The 15,678-nt window shown below is 42.6% G+C and overlaps 1 protein-coding gene across 4 annotated transcripts; it reads right to left on the bottom strand.

Annotated features, from left to right (window-relative positions):
* Positions 1 to 1,073: 1,073 nt before the first annotated feature.
* Positions 1,074 to 9,332, bottom strand: ASB8 (ankyrin repeat and SOCS box containing 8). Of its 4 annotated transcripts, none has more exons than XM_082666818.1 (4): positions 9,228 to 9,323; positions 6,490 to 6,653; positions 4,922 to 5,026; positions 1,074 to 3,067 (listed from the first exon to the last, which is right to left on the bottom strand). In XM_082666818.1, exons 2-4 carry the CDS (start codon positions 6,616 to 6,618, stop codon positions 2,435 to 2,437), a joined length of 867 nt encoding a protein of 288 aa, XP_082522944.1. In that variant the 5' UTR covers positions 6,619 to 6,653; positions 9,228 to 9,323; the 3' UTR covers positions 1,074 to 2,434. The 4 variants fall into 4 exon arrangements, with proteins under 4 accessions (XP_082522944.1, XP_082522943.1, XP_082522945.1 ...); XM_082666817.1 differs by having other exon boundaries at positions 6,490 to 6,649; positions 9,228 to 9,309; XM_082666819.1 differs by lacking the exon at positions 9,228 to 9,323 and adding an exon at positions 6,011 to 6,264 and having other exon boundaries at positions 6,490 to 6,602.
* Between the last annotated feature and the right edge of the window lie 6,346 nt (positions 9,333 to 15,678).

Genomic DNA, 15,678 nt, shown 5'->3' on the forward strand with positions numbered 1-15,678 from the left:
CATGAAGTTGTGTTTCACCTCTTGATCATCTACCCATTACCCAGCGTTGCTATTTTCCAGCCATCCCCCAATCTCTACTCTTCCTCTGACAATACAGGGTTCTTCCTTCTCAACTTTTCCCCTGTGCTCCTTCCTCGATGAAAGCCAGACACCATCGGTGGGGAGACATGTACATCCTGAACGCCTGGGAAATAGAGACACCCAGTCCTGGACCTAGTTTGGTGGGTTGGTTGAAATACTGATTAGGAAAATTGTCAGTTCTTACTCAGCTCAATTCGTTTTCTGCCCCATACTGCCTCATTAGCAAGTATCCATGTGATACAGTTGGTTCTTAGGATTGGGACTACAGACTGTTCCCCCAGTTGATAGAACGCTTCCCTGTCAATGCCAGGCTTGAGATTAGTCTCCAATAATCAGATCCTGGCTCTTGGCACAAGCGTACATATTCCTCCCAACCTACACAGTTTCCTCGCTTGCTTGCTGAAGCAGGACGGAAGTTTGAGGTTTTACAAGGGATGGAGGAAAGGATTATCTGTAGTACTTCACTTTTGCTGGCTGTCCAAAGTATAACTGCTATACCCTAAAAACAGTTCTAAAAAATGACCGAGGACTTCCCTGGTGGCGCAGTGGTTAAGAACCCGCCTGCCAATGCAGGGGACATGGGTTCGAGCCCTGGTCCAGGAAGGTACCACATGCCACAGAGCAACTAAGCCCGTGGGCCACAACTACTGAGCCCGCGTGCCACAACTACTAAAGCCCACGCGCCTAGAGCCCGTGCTCCGCAACAAGAGAAGCCACCGCAATGAGAAGCCTGCGCACCGCAATGAAGAGTAGCCCCCGCTCACCACAACTAGAGAAAGCCCATGTGCAGCAACGAAGACCCAACGCAGCCAAAAATAAATAAAATAAAATAATTTATAAAGCAAACAAAAAATGACCGAGAAGTCTTGTCAGAGCCCAGCATTAAAGCAGCCAAATGCTCTTTGTACAGTTCTTTAAGGGGAAGAAAAATTAATATCAAGCACTGTTATCACTGATTCTTCAAAACAGCCAATGCAGGTGGTGGTGACAGCCCCATTTCAGAGATGAGGACACTGAGGCTCACGGTAATTAAATAATGTACAGAAAAGTAGGAACAGTAGAAATTACCAAACTTGCTTTTAGAACTGTTTATTTCTTTTTTTTTTTAAGTGAGCAAAAAACACCAACAGCAGAAGGACAAAAGCGGACAAACTTTTTCAAATTAGCTGTGTCAGCAGTTCATTTTTATTTATAGTTCCCAATCAGTTAAAAAAAAAAGTTTTCCACATTTGCATAAGGTCATCTAGGATCAATAACAACTTGATCTAGTTTAGGAACATGAAAAGGGAGAGTACTGTAGACTAAGTGTTGTTCACTAAAACAGATCTTTTTTGGGTAGGTGGGTCATCTCTGAGGAAGCTCTTATAATGCTCCTCCCCCACTCCTCAACTCTCCACCCCCTCCACCAATGTCTAGTATAGATCAGTAAAAAGTAAAGTTTCCAAAACACCTGAAAACAAAACAAAACAAATTCCAAACTCTTAGCAGAGTGAATGAAGAAGACCAGAGAGAAAAGGCAGCCCAGCCCACGTCCTCCTGTGCTACAGCAAACACCTTTGCCTACGGCGCAGGAAGTGCCTATCAAGCCCACTAGAGCAAACTGGCTGTCAGGAGGAGAAAGAACTGCATTAGAAGAAAAGTTCTGAGGACTTTTAGTTCTTAGGACTGCTTAGAACCTCCTATCCCTTCTACTATATGGAAAGCAGCAAGACCGTCTTTCTAAAATAATATTGCTGAACTACTGTAACCCTTGGGCACACCCATGGAAAAGAAGCAAAGGCTGCCCTTCCCTTCGATGGTGAGAAAGGGGGCCAGTCCCTTCTGAATGCCCCAGGATGATTCTAGGGATATCATCCAGCCCAATTCTGAACCTGCGCACCATTTGAGGTTGTAGTATCTTCATTTGGGGGCTGCAATTGTTAGCTGGAATTTTCTTAAACTTCTTCACAGATCAATTAAAATGTTTCTAAGAGGGCTTCTTCTGAAAACGTTAATCAGGTCCCCAAAGGAAAACCAAACACATGTTCTATAAATACGCTTCATCTTCCGAGACAAATTTAGTCTCACTGTTGACTTTTTCCCTAAAGGGAGGGTTAGGGAGACCTCTTCCTTTTCAGGGTGCAATATGAAAGGCCAGGTAAGTAAGAAACAGAAACAAAAGTGAGGGACGTTTTTGGTTGCTTGGTTTGGGGAGGGGAGGTGATGTGGAGGTTACTGTTGTGACATGTTGCCTCGAAATAGAAACCACAGAGCAGGAACAACTGCTTTCCCTGTTTTCCAAGACAGAGACAGTGCTGCAGGGCAAAACCTCACCCAGAGTTGCCTGCCTGACGGTGCACTCGTCTCCTCCGGGCTATTCTACGAGTAACAGGTATTCCTTCAGAGAAGCTGGCAGTGGAAGGCCCTTCACCGCATCCGGCAGATACTGGAGTCCCAGGCTCCGGCGCACAGCATAGCGCGAGAGGGTTTTGAGGGTCCCTGGGGCTGAGCACAGAACAGTCAGTTTTTCACATAGCTGCTGGTCTTTGGCCACTTCTCGTGGCATGGTGCCATTTTTCCTTAATTCAAAGTGTCCCACAGCTCTGTGGAGGAGCTCAAAGCAAGAGTCCTCTTTCTCTGTTCCAAGTCCCCTGACTAGCAGAGCCACCAGGCGGGAGATGGGCGTCTGGCCTTTTAGGTTGATGACTCTGACCTCCGCACCATAATCAAGAAGGACGCTGATGCTCTCAAGATTTCCCTTCATGGCAGCCCAGCTGAGCGGGGTGTCATTGTTGTAATCCAGGGCGTTGACAGAGGCCCCGCTCTCCAGGAGGGCGCGCACACACTCGGCATTGTTCTTAAAGGCTGCCCAGTGAAGTGGGGTGTCTCGGTTGCCGTCCAGTGCATTGGGGTTTGCACCATATTCCAACAGGACTTCCACACAAGCCTCATCTTTCTCAGCTGCATAGTGGAGGGCTGTTCGGTTATAACCATCCAGGGCATTCACCTGTAAAGGGGGAGCAACTACATTACAGTGTATAGACGACTGAGAGGACGACAGGCTGGCAAAGACACTTGCATGTGTCTATCCATTACCTTTGCTATGTAACGTTCTGAACATGAGGGTCAACAAGCAATTCCCAGGGAGTCATGGTGATCAGGATGGAGCTATGACAGGAGCTGAGGAGCAAATAGGAAAACAACTGTCCCCAGACAACCGACACTATGATGTCCACCGATTAGCTGGCCTGCATTATCTAGGGTTTTGCTTCCACGTTCTTATTTACTATTCACTAGGACCTCTACCACAGGGTAAGGGGAAAGAAAGAGAAGATGAAGTCTAAGTCCTTGTAACTACTCTGAAAGATGTTTATTGGAAAGCGGCTTGCATATACTGGCCAGAGAAAAGGTTTTGGATTATTTTACTTATCCTGACTCACTCTGTATCCCGTGGCTAATGGCAACCAGACTGAAAAATAATGAGGTCAAGATTCTGCCCATGTAGCTCTGCTGTGTTCTTTAACCATCCAGAGAAGCTCAGATTGTTCATCCAAGTCAGCCCCCTGCAAACATATGCTGTGAGGTCACAAGAGAGCCTGGAGGAAAGCATGTGGAGGAAAGAACACAGATCTTCCAGTGCTGGAAGAGCAGCTGGCTTGCTAAAACTCAGCATCACCTATAATTTTTGAAGACTACAAAGACTTCAGATCCCAGGTTTAAATAGCGAATTATCTTCTTCCATGAAAGGCACTAAAAAAAAAAAAAAAACCCTGCGATATTTAACTGAGTTCAACCTTCTACTTAGCTAAAAGCTGCCTCCCCCACCGCCCCCTGGGGTAGTTTCACTTTTATCATTGACATTAATCACTGGCTTTCACTTCAGGGTCACTCATAAAAGTTATGGGATAGTTAATGACAAGTAGAGAACAACATGGCAGTGTGGAGGTGAGGAAGCTGGGGGCTGCAGCAGGCTTACCAACCAGTGTGTCTGGGGCCTGCACACCAGCTTCATGGCATGTCTGATTCAGATGAGTGCCGCAGCGTGTGCACCTTGAGGATGCCTCAAAAGCTGTTGAAACTGCTGGTTTATTTATTTAATAGGCACTTACTTAGTAATTACTACATGCCAGTGCTCTAAACAGTTTACAACCTTATGAAGAAGACACCACTATCATCCTCATTTTACAGATGGAGAAACTGAGGCAAAGAAAGGTTAAGTAACTTGTTCAAGGTCACACAGCTGGAAGTGACAGAGCTGGAATTCAAATTTATGAAGTATGGTTCCAGACTCTGTTCTTTTAACCATTCATTATACTATGCTGCTTCTTGCTAATGCCAATAAAAAGTAATCTATGTTTTTTTATGTTCAGATACATTCGAAAGAAAATAGGAACAAGATACGCTAAGACAGAAAAAAAATCAGTGGGCAGAAAGAGCACAAGTAGCTCAGTCCTGGGGAAGGGACTGCCTAGTGATCTATTTTCCAGTGACGGAGGTATTAGAAGTGTACATCCAGTAGCAAGTCTCAAGTGGTTTACGCTGGATCAGGGTTGAGGGGCCTGGATAGTCAACAGGCAATGACAGGATTAAATGGAAATATAAACAACCCTAGAAGGAAGGCTGAGAGATTAAGGGGAGATAAAAATTCCCTCTTCCTGGAGTCACGGACAGTGTAAGAAAGAAAGGCAAAGGAATGAAATACTTCGGATGATTCACCATTACATTTTGTTTTAATATTGGCCATGCCGATGTTACCAGGAGCTAGAAGGTGGGAAGAAATGGGAGAAGAGACAAGAAATTGTAGGAAAGTGTGAAGCTCAAGTTTAGTGCATCACTGATGTGACAGCGTCAGAAACCTTACCTCAGCTCCCTTCTCCAGCAGTAATTCCACACAGTCAGCATCGGACACCATGCAGGCACAGTGCAGGGGCTTCAGCGTGCCGTGGGTACAGTTCACATCTGCTCCCTGTGGGCGGAAGGAAAGTTCGATCGGTGTCTTCAGCTCTCGCTCACCACGCAGGACAAGACTCAGAACAAGGTCCGGGGGGGAAAAGGGTCCTAACTCTGTACTGTAAACATACTACCAGCCCCAGTTTCTATTCCTATTCATTAAATGATATTATAATGCCAATATCCAAACCAAGAGAATACACTGAAGATGAACGAAAGGAACTGTCGCTCCCTTAGATCAAGTCATTAAGATTCTCCACAAGCTAGACTGCCAGATGGTCATTTGGACATCACTGAGGACATAACCTTATATGTAAAAGCAGTGGAACCTTATCATCAGGCAGGAAGGCTGGAAAAGCAATCAACTTTCTATGGCTACCATGCTCTGAAAAAGTCAGGAAAGGGAGTCTTTCAGCCTGAAGCCAGGAGAACTGGCATGCTCTTTTGCCACCTGACAGATGACCATCACTAATACTAAGGTCATCTTAATGTTATCTCTTTGTTTATAAACATCTTCAAAGTAGCCTATTATTATCAGCATTCTCTGCCACCTAGCCCCCCACTGGTACTTCTATTTCAAATCTGGTAAAGAAGACGGAGATACCACAGCAAACCAAAGTCACAGAATGACTCAGCAGCAGAGCTAGAATTAGAACGTGACCAAGTTTCTACTGCTGAGTCTTCTGATACCACTTTTGCCGAGAACAAGCTAATGCTGTATGACTTTTTCTTCTCACAGCTGTGCCACACAACTCTGAAGCAGCTACAGGGCTCTAGGCTTTAAATAAGGACTCTAAAGTTGTTAAAAAAGAATGTACAGAAGTAACTATCTGGATGCATTCTCTAGTGACCAAAAAAATTACCCTGTAACTTCTCTTCAACAGGAATAATACACAGAAAAAGGCATCAAAGCCCTTCTAGGATACTAGTCATTCAACAGAATTACTGAATAGTAGTGGTTAGACATCAGATAGTTAAGTTTTCTTAAGTCAAAAATTACCATGCATGTTAGGGGTTGATCTTCTCTGTGGACCTTTAAGTGGTGGCTGTTGGTAAGACAGAAGGCCAGTGATATCTCTCCATGTAATTATTACAAAACACAAGGATTTGAAAGCCGCTTATGCTTTGCTTGCCTCCTTCCTCCCTTAGTACAGCATGTGTTGAAGACTTTGAGCTTGCTGGGTCCCATGTGCACCATATGCAGACGGAGATTTTATAGAGAACAAGGGACTAGGTTTATCTAGAACATAATTCCTGAAGAAAAATATCATAGGCGCAAAGTGAAAGGCAGAAGGGAAGAGAAGCAAAACATAGGCTAAATATATTTTAATGGTCAAGTTAATACATTTTAGAAGACTGTAAAAACTCCCTGTGATCTTGTGCTGAGTCAGAGCTGCAAACCTGTCATCCATTAGGATTCCCCGGGAGCTTTCCCACTTCACCTCCCCAAGGGCTCTCGCATCAACACAGCGCACTCACCCCTCTGATGAGGTCCTCTACATTGTCATGTGGGAAGGAGCGAATGGCAGCGATTGTTCGGATTAAGCGCTCTGAGAGAGAGTATTTGCTCTGAATGCTCTGCATAATATACCACATACTGGAACTCATCAAGGCTCAGAGTACGTTCACATGCTCCAAACTGCCTGAAACAAAGATGTTTTAGGCATACACAGTCTCGCTGAGCACACCTGTCCTTAGTTAGAGGTTCTCTGAGGCCTTCCCACTACTAAAACCAGATTTCAAATAGATCAATGATTCATTCATTAATATCATTTTTTCTTAATCATAAGAAATAGATTATAATAGTTGCTGAAGGAGCTGGGTAAACCTGGATGCAAATGTTCTGACCCTTGAAATCTCAGTTCTACTCTCTGACCTAGCCTAGCACAAGATTTCCCCAAGAGGCTCCAAGCTCCCCATGGAGCTCTGTGTGGTTTAAAAAAGACTAGGCAAGGAAGGGGATTCTTTTAAAGGCTAAAGATGCCACAAAGCATTCTTTTCCTCCTCTGAATTATGTGGTCTTTATTATCAGCATCCCCTTTAGGTTACTTGTTACATGTGGCCTTGCAGTATAGTTATGGTCATATTGTCTTTCCATCTAAACTGTAATCAATTGGAAGGCAAGGTCCTTGTTTTCTACTTTTTTGGCCCATATAAGGCCAGCCACAGAGTCTTACAAAAAGTAGGTACTTAATAAATACTGGTTGATTGACTGACTAAAGGGTATGGGAGTGATTGCTACTTGTGAGAAGAGATGGAACAAATACAAATGACAAGGCATCTGTGAAACAGTTTAAAATGTCTTCAGCAAAGAAAAAAATAGGAAGTTTTTGAGGTAATATTCTAAAATAAGGAAGGAACGCCAAAGTATAATTACTCTGGGGTCATCTATATAAAATTAGAAAAAAATTTCAAAGTTCACACCAACGACATATGCTTGCAGTTGTACGAAAACAAGCACATTTAAGAGTGAAAAATGAATTTAAAAATTGGCCATGTGTGACAACTGTGAAGCAGACTTGAGTTCGGCGTTGGAAGAAGAAAATAATGCAATATACATAAATTCAACTATGATAAGTTTCAGCTGTATAAGAGCCATGTATCAGTTGGGGAACATTTAAGATTACAGCAAAGAAGGTGGAGTATTTCTATGAAAAAGCATATATCAAACTGTAGAGAAAGCACGGTATGCTGTACGGCTCTCTAGGTGTAACTGTTTAGGAATCCATGTTCTTATCAAACTATAAGCTCCTTGGCGGTAAATACAGTGTTATTTTTAACAGTGCCTCGCACATGGCAGGTTCTCAATAAATATCTGTTGAACCAGTGTAAAGCTTATTACTTTGGATCCTAAAAAAATCCAAGACTTGCAGTAATTAAACATCTTATGCATATGATGACTACTAAGGGAAAAATCCAACAATTATTTTGGTCATTTCATACTATGTAATTTTTGCCTTTTGTGAAGGACTATCCCCTTATACATTATGCAATATACTATAAACTCTAATAGTTTCCATTTTGCTAATCAGTAGCCATTTATCTGTTTAAAATATATACAGTATTAATTAATGGAATGCAAGTTAAAAATATTCAATTCATAGGTATCAATGATTCAAATTGGGTATTCTCCCCTACTTTATTAAGAATAAGTAAACTTACACACTTGTTTATATGCCTCCCTGAAACTTTCTAGATAGTTTAGACTTGGCATACGTTTTAATCTCTCCAACAGCCACGAAACTCCTCAGAGACAAAGGGTCTGTATCTTACACTTCATTGTTGCAAGGAAAAAGGGGAAAAAGGCATAGCTGCATTTGAGTCAACGATTTCAAGAACGGGGGCAGAAAACAGAGCGTCCAAAGTGTAAGGCTTACACCGAAGTGGTTCTGTTAACCATTTCTGGGTCATGATAATCTGAAAAAACTAGACCCTGCAATCATTTTCGGAGAGCCCTTGGGCTCCAGGCTAAGAACTCCTAACTCAGAATATGACCACTGGTCCTCTGCTGCTGCCGCCTCGAAGCTCGTGCTGAAGAGTGAAACTTCGGGGCACATAGACAACATTCACTGTCAGGGAGGGTCAACGAAATCTAAACTCGACGTATCTCCGGGCAGCAGCCTATGCACGGTTTGACCCCAAGTCTCCCCTTTCCTCTGCTGGTGCTGAAAGTCCTCTCTCTCCCGTTTTCTTTCACTTCGGATCCAGAGACAACCCCAAGGTTTTGTTTTTTTGTTTTGTTTTTTGTTTTTTGTTTTTTTTTTATTGCGAAGCTAGAAGCAAAGTAGGAGAGAGGTGACGTTCAAGAGCTCTGGTGCTAGTGAGGCCAGGCTTCCGCCCACCCAGGCGGGCCCCCGCCCCAGCGCGCCTGCTTGGGGGAGGAGTCGCGGCAGCTTGGTCTCGCCGAATCTAGGGGGCTGATGGACAACTGCACGAAATGCGAAGACATGTGGTGTCACTTTCCGCACAGGCTCCTCAGAGACCGCAGCAATTCCAGCGGGTCTCCCGGGGCCGGTATTGAAACGGGGTCGCGAAATCTGGCAGGGGAGCCCCTGAGGCGGACCAACCCCTGCCCCGATCTCCCCAAGGCCCGGAACGAGGTACCAGCCTCGAGGGCTGGCGGACCCCGAGCTGCGAGTGGAGGAAGCGTTACTGGGCGTGGTGCCCCGGATTAGGGAACCAGGCTGCAGACATTTTTGCAGCGGGGTAACACTCACCGAACTGCAGGGCTGACCTGGATGGTGAAAGCCGCTGTCAAGACGTGACCCGGAAGCAGAAGTTGCCTCCCGGGGGCCCCTCTGTTTACAGGATAGGTGACTAGAACGGGCGCCTGCGCAGCGACCAGTGTCCGAAGGCGGAACGCGCCTGCGCAGGCTTGTGACGCCGCCTTGGTCCAACCAAGGCTTAGTTAACCACTTTGCTATCTAGCCCCGCCACAGGGTTTGCGCAGGCGCAATGTGGCGCTGTCGGCTGCTGGCCGGGCGCTGAGTCCGTGGCGGTCGTGGGCAAAGAGCTCACTCCCCGCTGGCTGTTCGACCAACTCCGTGGGGCTGTGCCTGCGTGGAGCAGGCCTGCAATGAGTTCATCCGAGCCCTCCGCTGCCTCCCACTGTCTCCATCTGATACCGGACCTGAACAGCCAATTCCCAGATTATTCCCAAACTCGCGACACCGATGCGGTTCGTTAGGAGAATAAACTGTTAGTAAGAAGTGTCTTTGGCAAATAAAAGAGACTTCCAGCATTTTTCATAACATTGGAACGCATCGATGCACCTCGGAACCCTTCTGGTTATTGTCCACCCTCCCTCAAAGGAAACTATTGATATATCAAAGATAAACAAGCACTCATGAGGAGCACTAGCCCAAATGTTGAGGGCTGAACAAATACGTACATGCTGACATTAACCTTTCCCAACCAGAGAGATGCTGACACCTCCGAGTGATGATTTTTCCATACAAAGCATAAACATTTCGAAGCCAGCTGCACGTGGTGGTGCATGCGAAGAGTAAAGCAGCCCACACAGGCAGACTGTTAAGAGCCGTGATCTACCCCGCAGCCCGTTTAACCAAGAGTTCCCCAGCACCCCTTCCTCAAAGCTTGCTCTGAGCAACAGAATTTGACCAGTTTGAGAGTAAAGCAGGGCCCAGATAGTTCTTGTATGTCAGCGAGGGAATGGCGAACTGGAAAAGTTCAGTGAGTCTCCTCCCAGCATCGTATAAATTAAGGATGCTTAGTACATTTCCTTATTATTAAGGATTGGGAGACAGATTTGCAAACAGTCAATTGCAGTTAAAGATCACTATTTCAACAACATTTTACTGTACAAAGCTGATGTTGAAGAACAGTTCTACTTCATGGTGAGATCAAGAGAGTGTAGAGAGAGAGAGGGTCTGTGAAGAGGTTTCTTGTGGAGAAATGTGTTTTGTTGAGATCCCGCTCCCTTCCCACTCAGAGGAAGAGGGAGTGCTGGTGCTGCATCCTTCTCAAGCCTAAAGAGGGGACTCTGTGGGACCAGAGAGCTTGGAAATTGTTTCCCATAGTTGTAAAACACAGAGGACTGCACTGACTCTTGCATATAAATAAAAGAAGGCAGTGGCCATAAAACAGAGGTGGCTGCATTGGGATCCACCAGCACACCCAGATTCGGTAGGGATGACAAATGTGAAATGTTTTCCTGGACCCAATGTGGGCCACATAGAGGACAGTCAGCATGAAGTTGCCTTTGGTCTATTCAAAAGACTTGTCTAGAGGTGTAGAGGGACCCAGTGACCAGAAGTTAGAGATGAACGCAGGAATCCTAGAAACCAGAGAGGCTGTTGCAGACAACCACCTGTGTCTGTCTAGGCCAAAGGGACTCAAGTGAGAGGTCTCTGATGATGGGACTCTCCCAAGAACCTCTAAAAGCACCTTACAAGAGAAAGAGTAACCATGTACCAGACCCAGGTAGTACAGACTCATCCTATCAAAACAGAACTGCCCTATCCCCTTGGTTGTCCTGCCTCCTCCCACTTGTACACAGCAGATCAAACAGCAGTTAGCTAGTGGTAAGCTGAGGAGAAACCTGAAGGCAGCAGCCACCAGCCACAGGAGGCAGCCACCAGCCCTCCCTCATGGGGGAGGGGAGGAGAGGGCTTAGACTAGCACCTTAGAATGAAGCCTGAAGTATTTGGTTACCATCTTGGACTAGAAACATTCTAATTACTAAATCAAGACTCTTTTTTTGACTTAAAATGACTGTTACTTAAAATACTGTCCATTATCAAAGAATAAAACAAAAAGTCAGAGAATCTGCCCAATTTTCCATTCAGGGGCATGAATTATCCCCTCCTAATAAATATTTTTAAAAGATGATAAAAGCCAAAAAGTAAAGTGGTATTTTGATCATATCCCATGAATCTTCCATTCAACATCCCAACACCATCTCTATATATTTCAGCTTATTTACGATCTTCATGCTTTGATTACAAGTGATTCCCTGAGTTTGGTTTTTTTTTTAATATGTTGTGTCTCTCATAAGACTTTTATTTTTTCTTCTCTCCCTTGCTAGTTCTAGTTCTGTTTTGAAGAACTGTTCATGAGATGGTGTTGATTGACAGTACAACTAGTGTTCCTATTTTCAGACCTTGGCATAAACTGGAACTAGAAATCTGATAATAATGTTTTGCTTGTAATGAATGCTGTTATCACTGTTCAACATATATTAGTATCCAGTCTCCGTGGATAGATGCCATAGAACTGTCCCAGGTTACAAATCTGGGTGTCTTTCTTCTTGAGTGCTGCAGCAACCTAACAGTGGTGGGCTTTTGTACAACTCCTTTCTGGAGTGAAAAAACTCCTTTTTTCACCAGTTGGCTCCAAACCGTTTCCTGATTTTGAGCGCAGTCCTCTAGAACGACAATTTCTGGAGGAGAGGAATTCTGCCCTGCAACCTCTCTTAAGTGGTAACACGAAACACAAGTTTTCTGGCTTCTGTCTAGAACTCATCGATTACTCTTCTGACTAAAAAGCCTCGTCCTTCTTCAGGGGCTGCTTGACTAATGTTGATGAAAAAGTTTTCCTCACACCTTTCCTAGAGAAAGGTGACTTAAGTAAGAAGAAGTGATTCCTTCCAAAGAAGCTCTTCCCCCATCACCAAAGAAAATGAAAAGAACCAAAAGGAAGTTTGAGATACCCTAAGAGTGAAGGAAAGCTGTCAAAATTAACAACGTGGAGTGAAAAGATAAGATCCAAGTGTCAGACTGGTTGGGAAAAATAGCTTTCTTTCATTAGTATAATGGTGCATTTTCTCTTTCTATTTTGAGTTTCTTTAAGTTTTAGGATTATCACTTGTAGTGTATTCCTTAATTTAGAAACAATGAAATATCCATGAAAACACCATAGGGATCAAGGTTCCAGTTCTGATAGTAGCTCTAGTTACCTTACTTGTCTAAGCAAGTTACGTTATCTCAGTTTACTGATGACTTCACAACAGGATGAGAGTAGCAACACCTACCCCCAACAGTTAATTTCACAAAACTTAGATCATATTTGTGAAAAGTGGTTTTCTAAACTATATAAATGTTGGTTCTTATCTACGTCATCTATGTATTTGTTCAAGGAGGTTACCAAATGTCTGGGCCTCTCAGTTACACTGCAAGCTAAGGCAGGCAGATTTCCTCCGCTCACTGCAAGCTAAGGCAGGCAGATTTCCTCCGCTCACCTCTCCCCATAGCACAGTCCCAAACACACAGTAGGTATTGGATAAATGCGAACTGAATTGAACTATGGTGAACTGACTTCTCAAAGACAGGGATAGCAGAATGCCTCTATGTACTGGTTCCTGATATTGAGAAAAAAGTCAGTGGCACATTTACAAGGAAAGTTGAAAGAGGGCTTTGGAAATAGAGCAAAGGAAAAGAAAAAAAAAGTTCAGGGAAATATAATGTAAACCTCATGGAACTTTTTATACACTTAAACCTTGTCCTAGAGAAAGTAGTTCAGTGAAGAAAAGAACAGTATTAATGTACAGCAGGGATAGTCTCCCAAGACATGTTATCAAGATTAAACAAGCACTTCTTTCAGAATTGCTCAGAGGCAGACATACTCTCAGTATTCAAACTCTGCTCTTTTTCCCTTTAAATTTCCCCAAGGCTTGGGGAAATTTATGAATCATTGGTTTTTTTTTTTTTCAGTTCGCTTTTCATCAGTATTTTATTATTTTTTGGACCTACAGGTTACCAGTATTTTCTACTATCAGAATAATTTTGCTAATTTTGAGACTTTATAAAGAAAGACTGTCTGAGGGAGTTTGAAAAAAAGTTACAGTAAAAATACAAATAACAATGTTAATGATAATATTTAAATTACATATACATGATACTATTTTTTTCAAGATTGTGAGCAGTTATTTCCTAGCAAACCAAGACTGGAGTAGACTAACTCTAGCAGGAGAGTTCTTAAGATTGTTCAGGGGAGGGAAGTTAACAGAGGAAATGCCCACTTGCCTGGTTTCAGTGAGTGGTTCAGACTGATCTGAAGAGTCCTACTAGCAAGGAAATGATTGGATTCTTCGGATCAATTTTAGGGGCTTGAGAAGCAAGCTTTGGTTGATCTCATAATTTTGAGCTCTCCTAGGCCTGTGCTACTTCTAGTAGGAGTATGTCTCCCCCTGGAGGGGAAATAGAGCATTTGTTCTTTCAGGTTTCTTGCTCAGAGTTCAATAATTAGGTTTTTTTCCCTTCCTTCCTTCGTTCATCCATTCATTCAACAAATACTTATTTAATCCTATTATTTTGCTGTTTGTTATGATCCAGCTGAAAATAAGATCAGCACGGTCCCTGTCTCCAGGGAAATTATAGGTTAGTGTGAGAAATGAACATTAAAGAATCACCTGAATGCCTAAATAATCACAATAGTGATAAGTTACGTAAAGGAAAAGAGTGGAGGATAATATGACCTTTCAAAGAAGACCTCAATCGGACTGGGAGTTCAGGGAAAACTTCCCTGAGACCTGGAAGATACATGTATATAGCCAGATCAAAGGCGTGGAGGAAGTGAAGGGAGTGGGTCTTCAAGCAAATGGAAAAGAGTATTCAAAGACTTCAAGAAGGAAAGAGCTTAGGAAGTTGGAAGAAGAGAAAGAGGTTAGAATAAGGAGGCTGGGGCACAAGTTGAGGCCAGAAAGGTAAGGATGCTCCAGATCAGGCAGTGTCTTGGGGGCCACGTGAAGGATTCGAAACTTTATCCCAAAAGAATAGGCAGCTATCAATAGGTTTTATGCAAGTGACATGATCACAACTGTGTTTTTAAAGGATTACTTTGACTTTCTGTTGAAGAATGGATTATAGAAGGGGCAGAGTAAGGATACCATTAAAAGATTACTTCAATATAATGTAGCTATGCAAGAATGAACAATGGCCAGAAGAAGCCCAGAAAAGAGGCAGCTTAGCACAACCTGGGGGTTTCAGAGACTTTTCAGAGGAGATGATAACTGAACAAAGTCTTGAAAGATTAGAAGGAGTAAATAAGGTAAAGAAAGGGGGGAGTTTTTTCTCAGGAAAAGAAGTAATAACTTATTTAGACCAGTCATTCTTCTGAAAACAATTAAAATACTGGATAGAATATTTTTTTTAAAATCTCCCTAAAAATACCAAAGGTGGTTTCAAATTGGATTCTTTAAAGACCTATAATCTATTTTATTTTATTTCAAATTGAAGAATAGTTGATTTACAATATTATATGAGTTTCAGGTGTACAACATCGTGATTCAGTATTTTCATAGATTATACTCCATTTAAAGTGATTATAAAATATTGGCTATATTCCCTGTGCTGTACAATATATCCTTGTAGCTTATTTATTTTATGCATAGTAGTTTATGCCTTTTGATCTCCTACTCCTATCTTGTCTCTACCTCCTTCCCTCTCCTCATTGATTTGTTTTCTGTATCTTTGAGTTAAAGACTTACAATCTCAATTCTATTCCAAAACACAGAAGAAAGACAACTTCAAAAATTCTTTAAAGAAATAAATATAACACTGAAACTGGAATTGGATAAAGATTGCACAAAAGGGAACACAATCTCATGTATGAATATCAATGCAAATATCTTAAATAAAACATTAGCAAATGGAATCAAACAGCATGAAATGTCATGACCAAGTGTCAACTGCTTCAGAAATACAAAGATGGTTCAATGTTATAATATACATTAATATACTTAATAATGTTATTATATATAAGAAGAAAAGATCTTGCAATTATCTCCATAGTGCTGGAAAAATATTTCAGAAAATTCAAGATGTATTCCTAGTAAAAATGACTTTCAAAAGAGGAATAAAAGACTATTTTCTTAATGTCGCAAAGTATCTTGCTTACCAACATCTATCTTACTATTTTCATGGGAAAGCAGCTGCGGCATTCCTACTAATATCTAAAACAAAACGAGGCTATCCACTACTACTGTAACATCTAACATGTTGTTGGACGTATTTGCCACAGCATTGTTACAAAGAAAGAATTAAATGTATGAGAATTGTAGATAATCTGATGGTGAGTCTGGAAAATGAAAGTAAGTCAATGGAAAAACTACTGCATACAAAAAGATGATTCAGTAAGGCAGGAGGATATAAAAGCAATTTGCAGAAGTCAGTAGGCTTCATAGAAACAAGGAAGAACCAGTGAGAAGAT

Source organism: Grampus griseus (genome assembly GCF_964374135.1).
Source record: "Grampus griseus genome assembly, chromosome: 11".
Taxonomy (NCBI): Eukaryota; Metazoa; Chordata; class Mammalia; order Artiodactyla; family Delphinidae; genus Grampus; species Grampus griseus.

Coding starts and splice junctions, on each gene's coding strand:
- ASB8 (XM_082666818.1), bottom strand. CDS start 6,618: ATGAGTTCCAGTATGTGGTATATTATGCAGAGCATTCAGAGCAAATAC. Junction 5,027..6,489: donor TAGAGGACCTCATCAGAGGG/GTGAGTGCGCTG, acceptor TTCCGCCCACAG/GGAGCAGATGTGAACTGTAC. Junction 3,068..4,921: donor TGCTGGAGAAGGGAGCTGAG/GTAAGGTTTCTG, acceptor CCCCCTTTACAG/GTGAATGCCCTGGATGGTTA.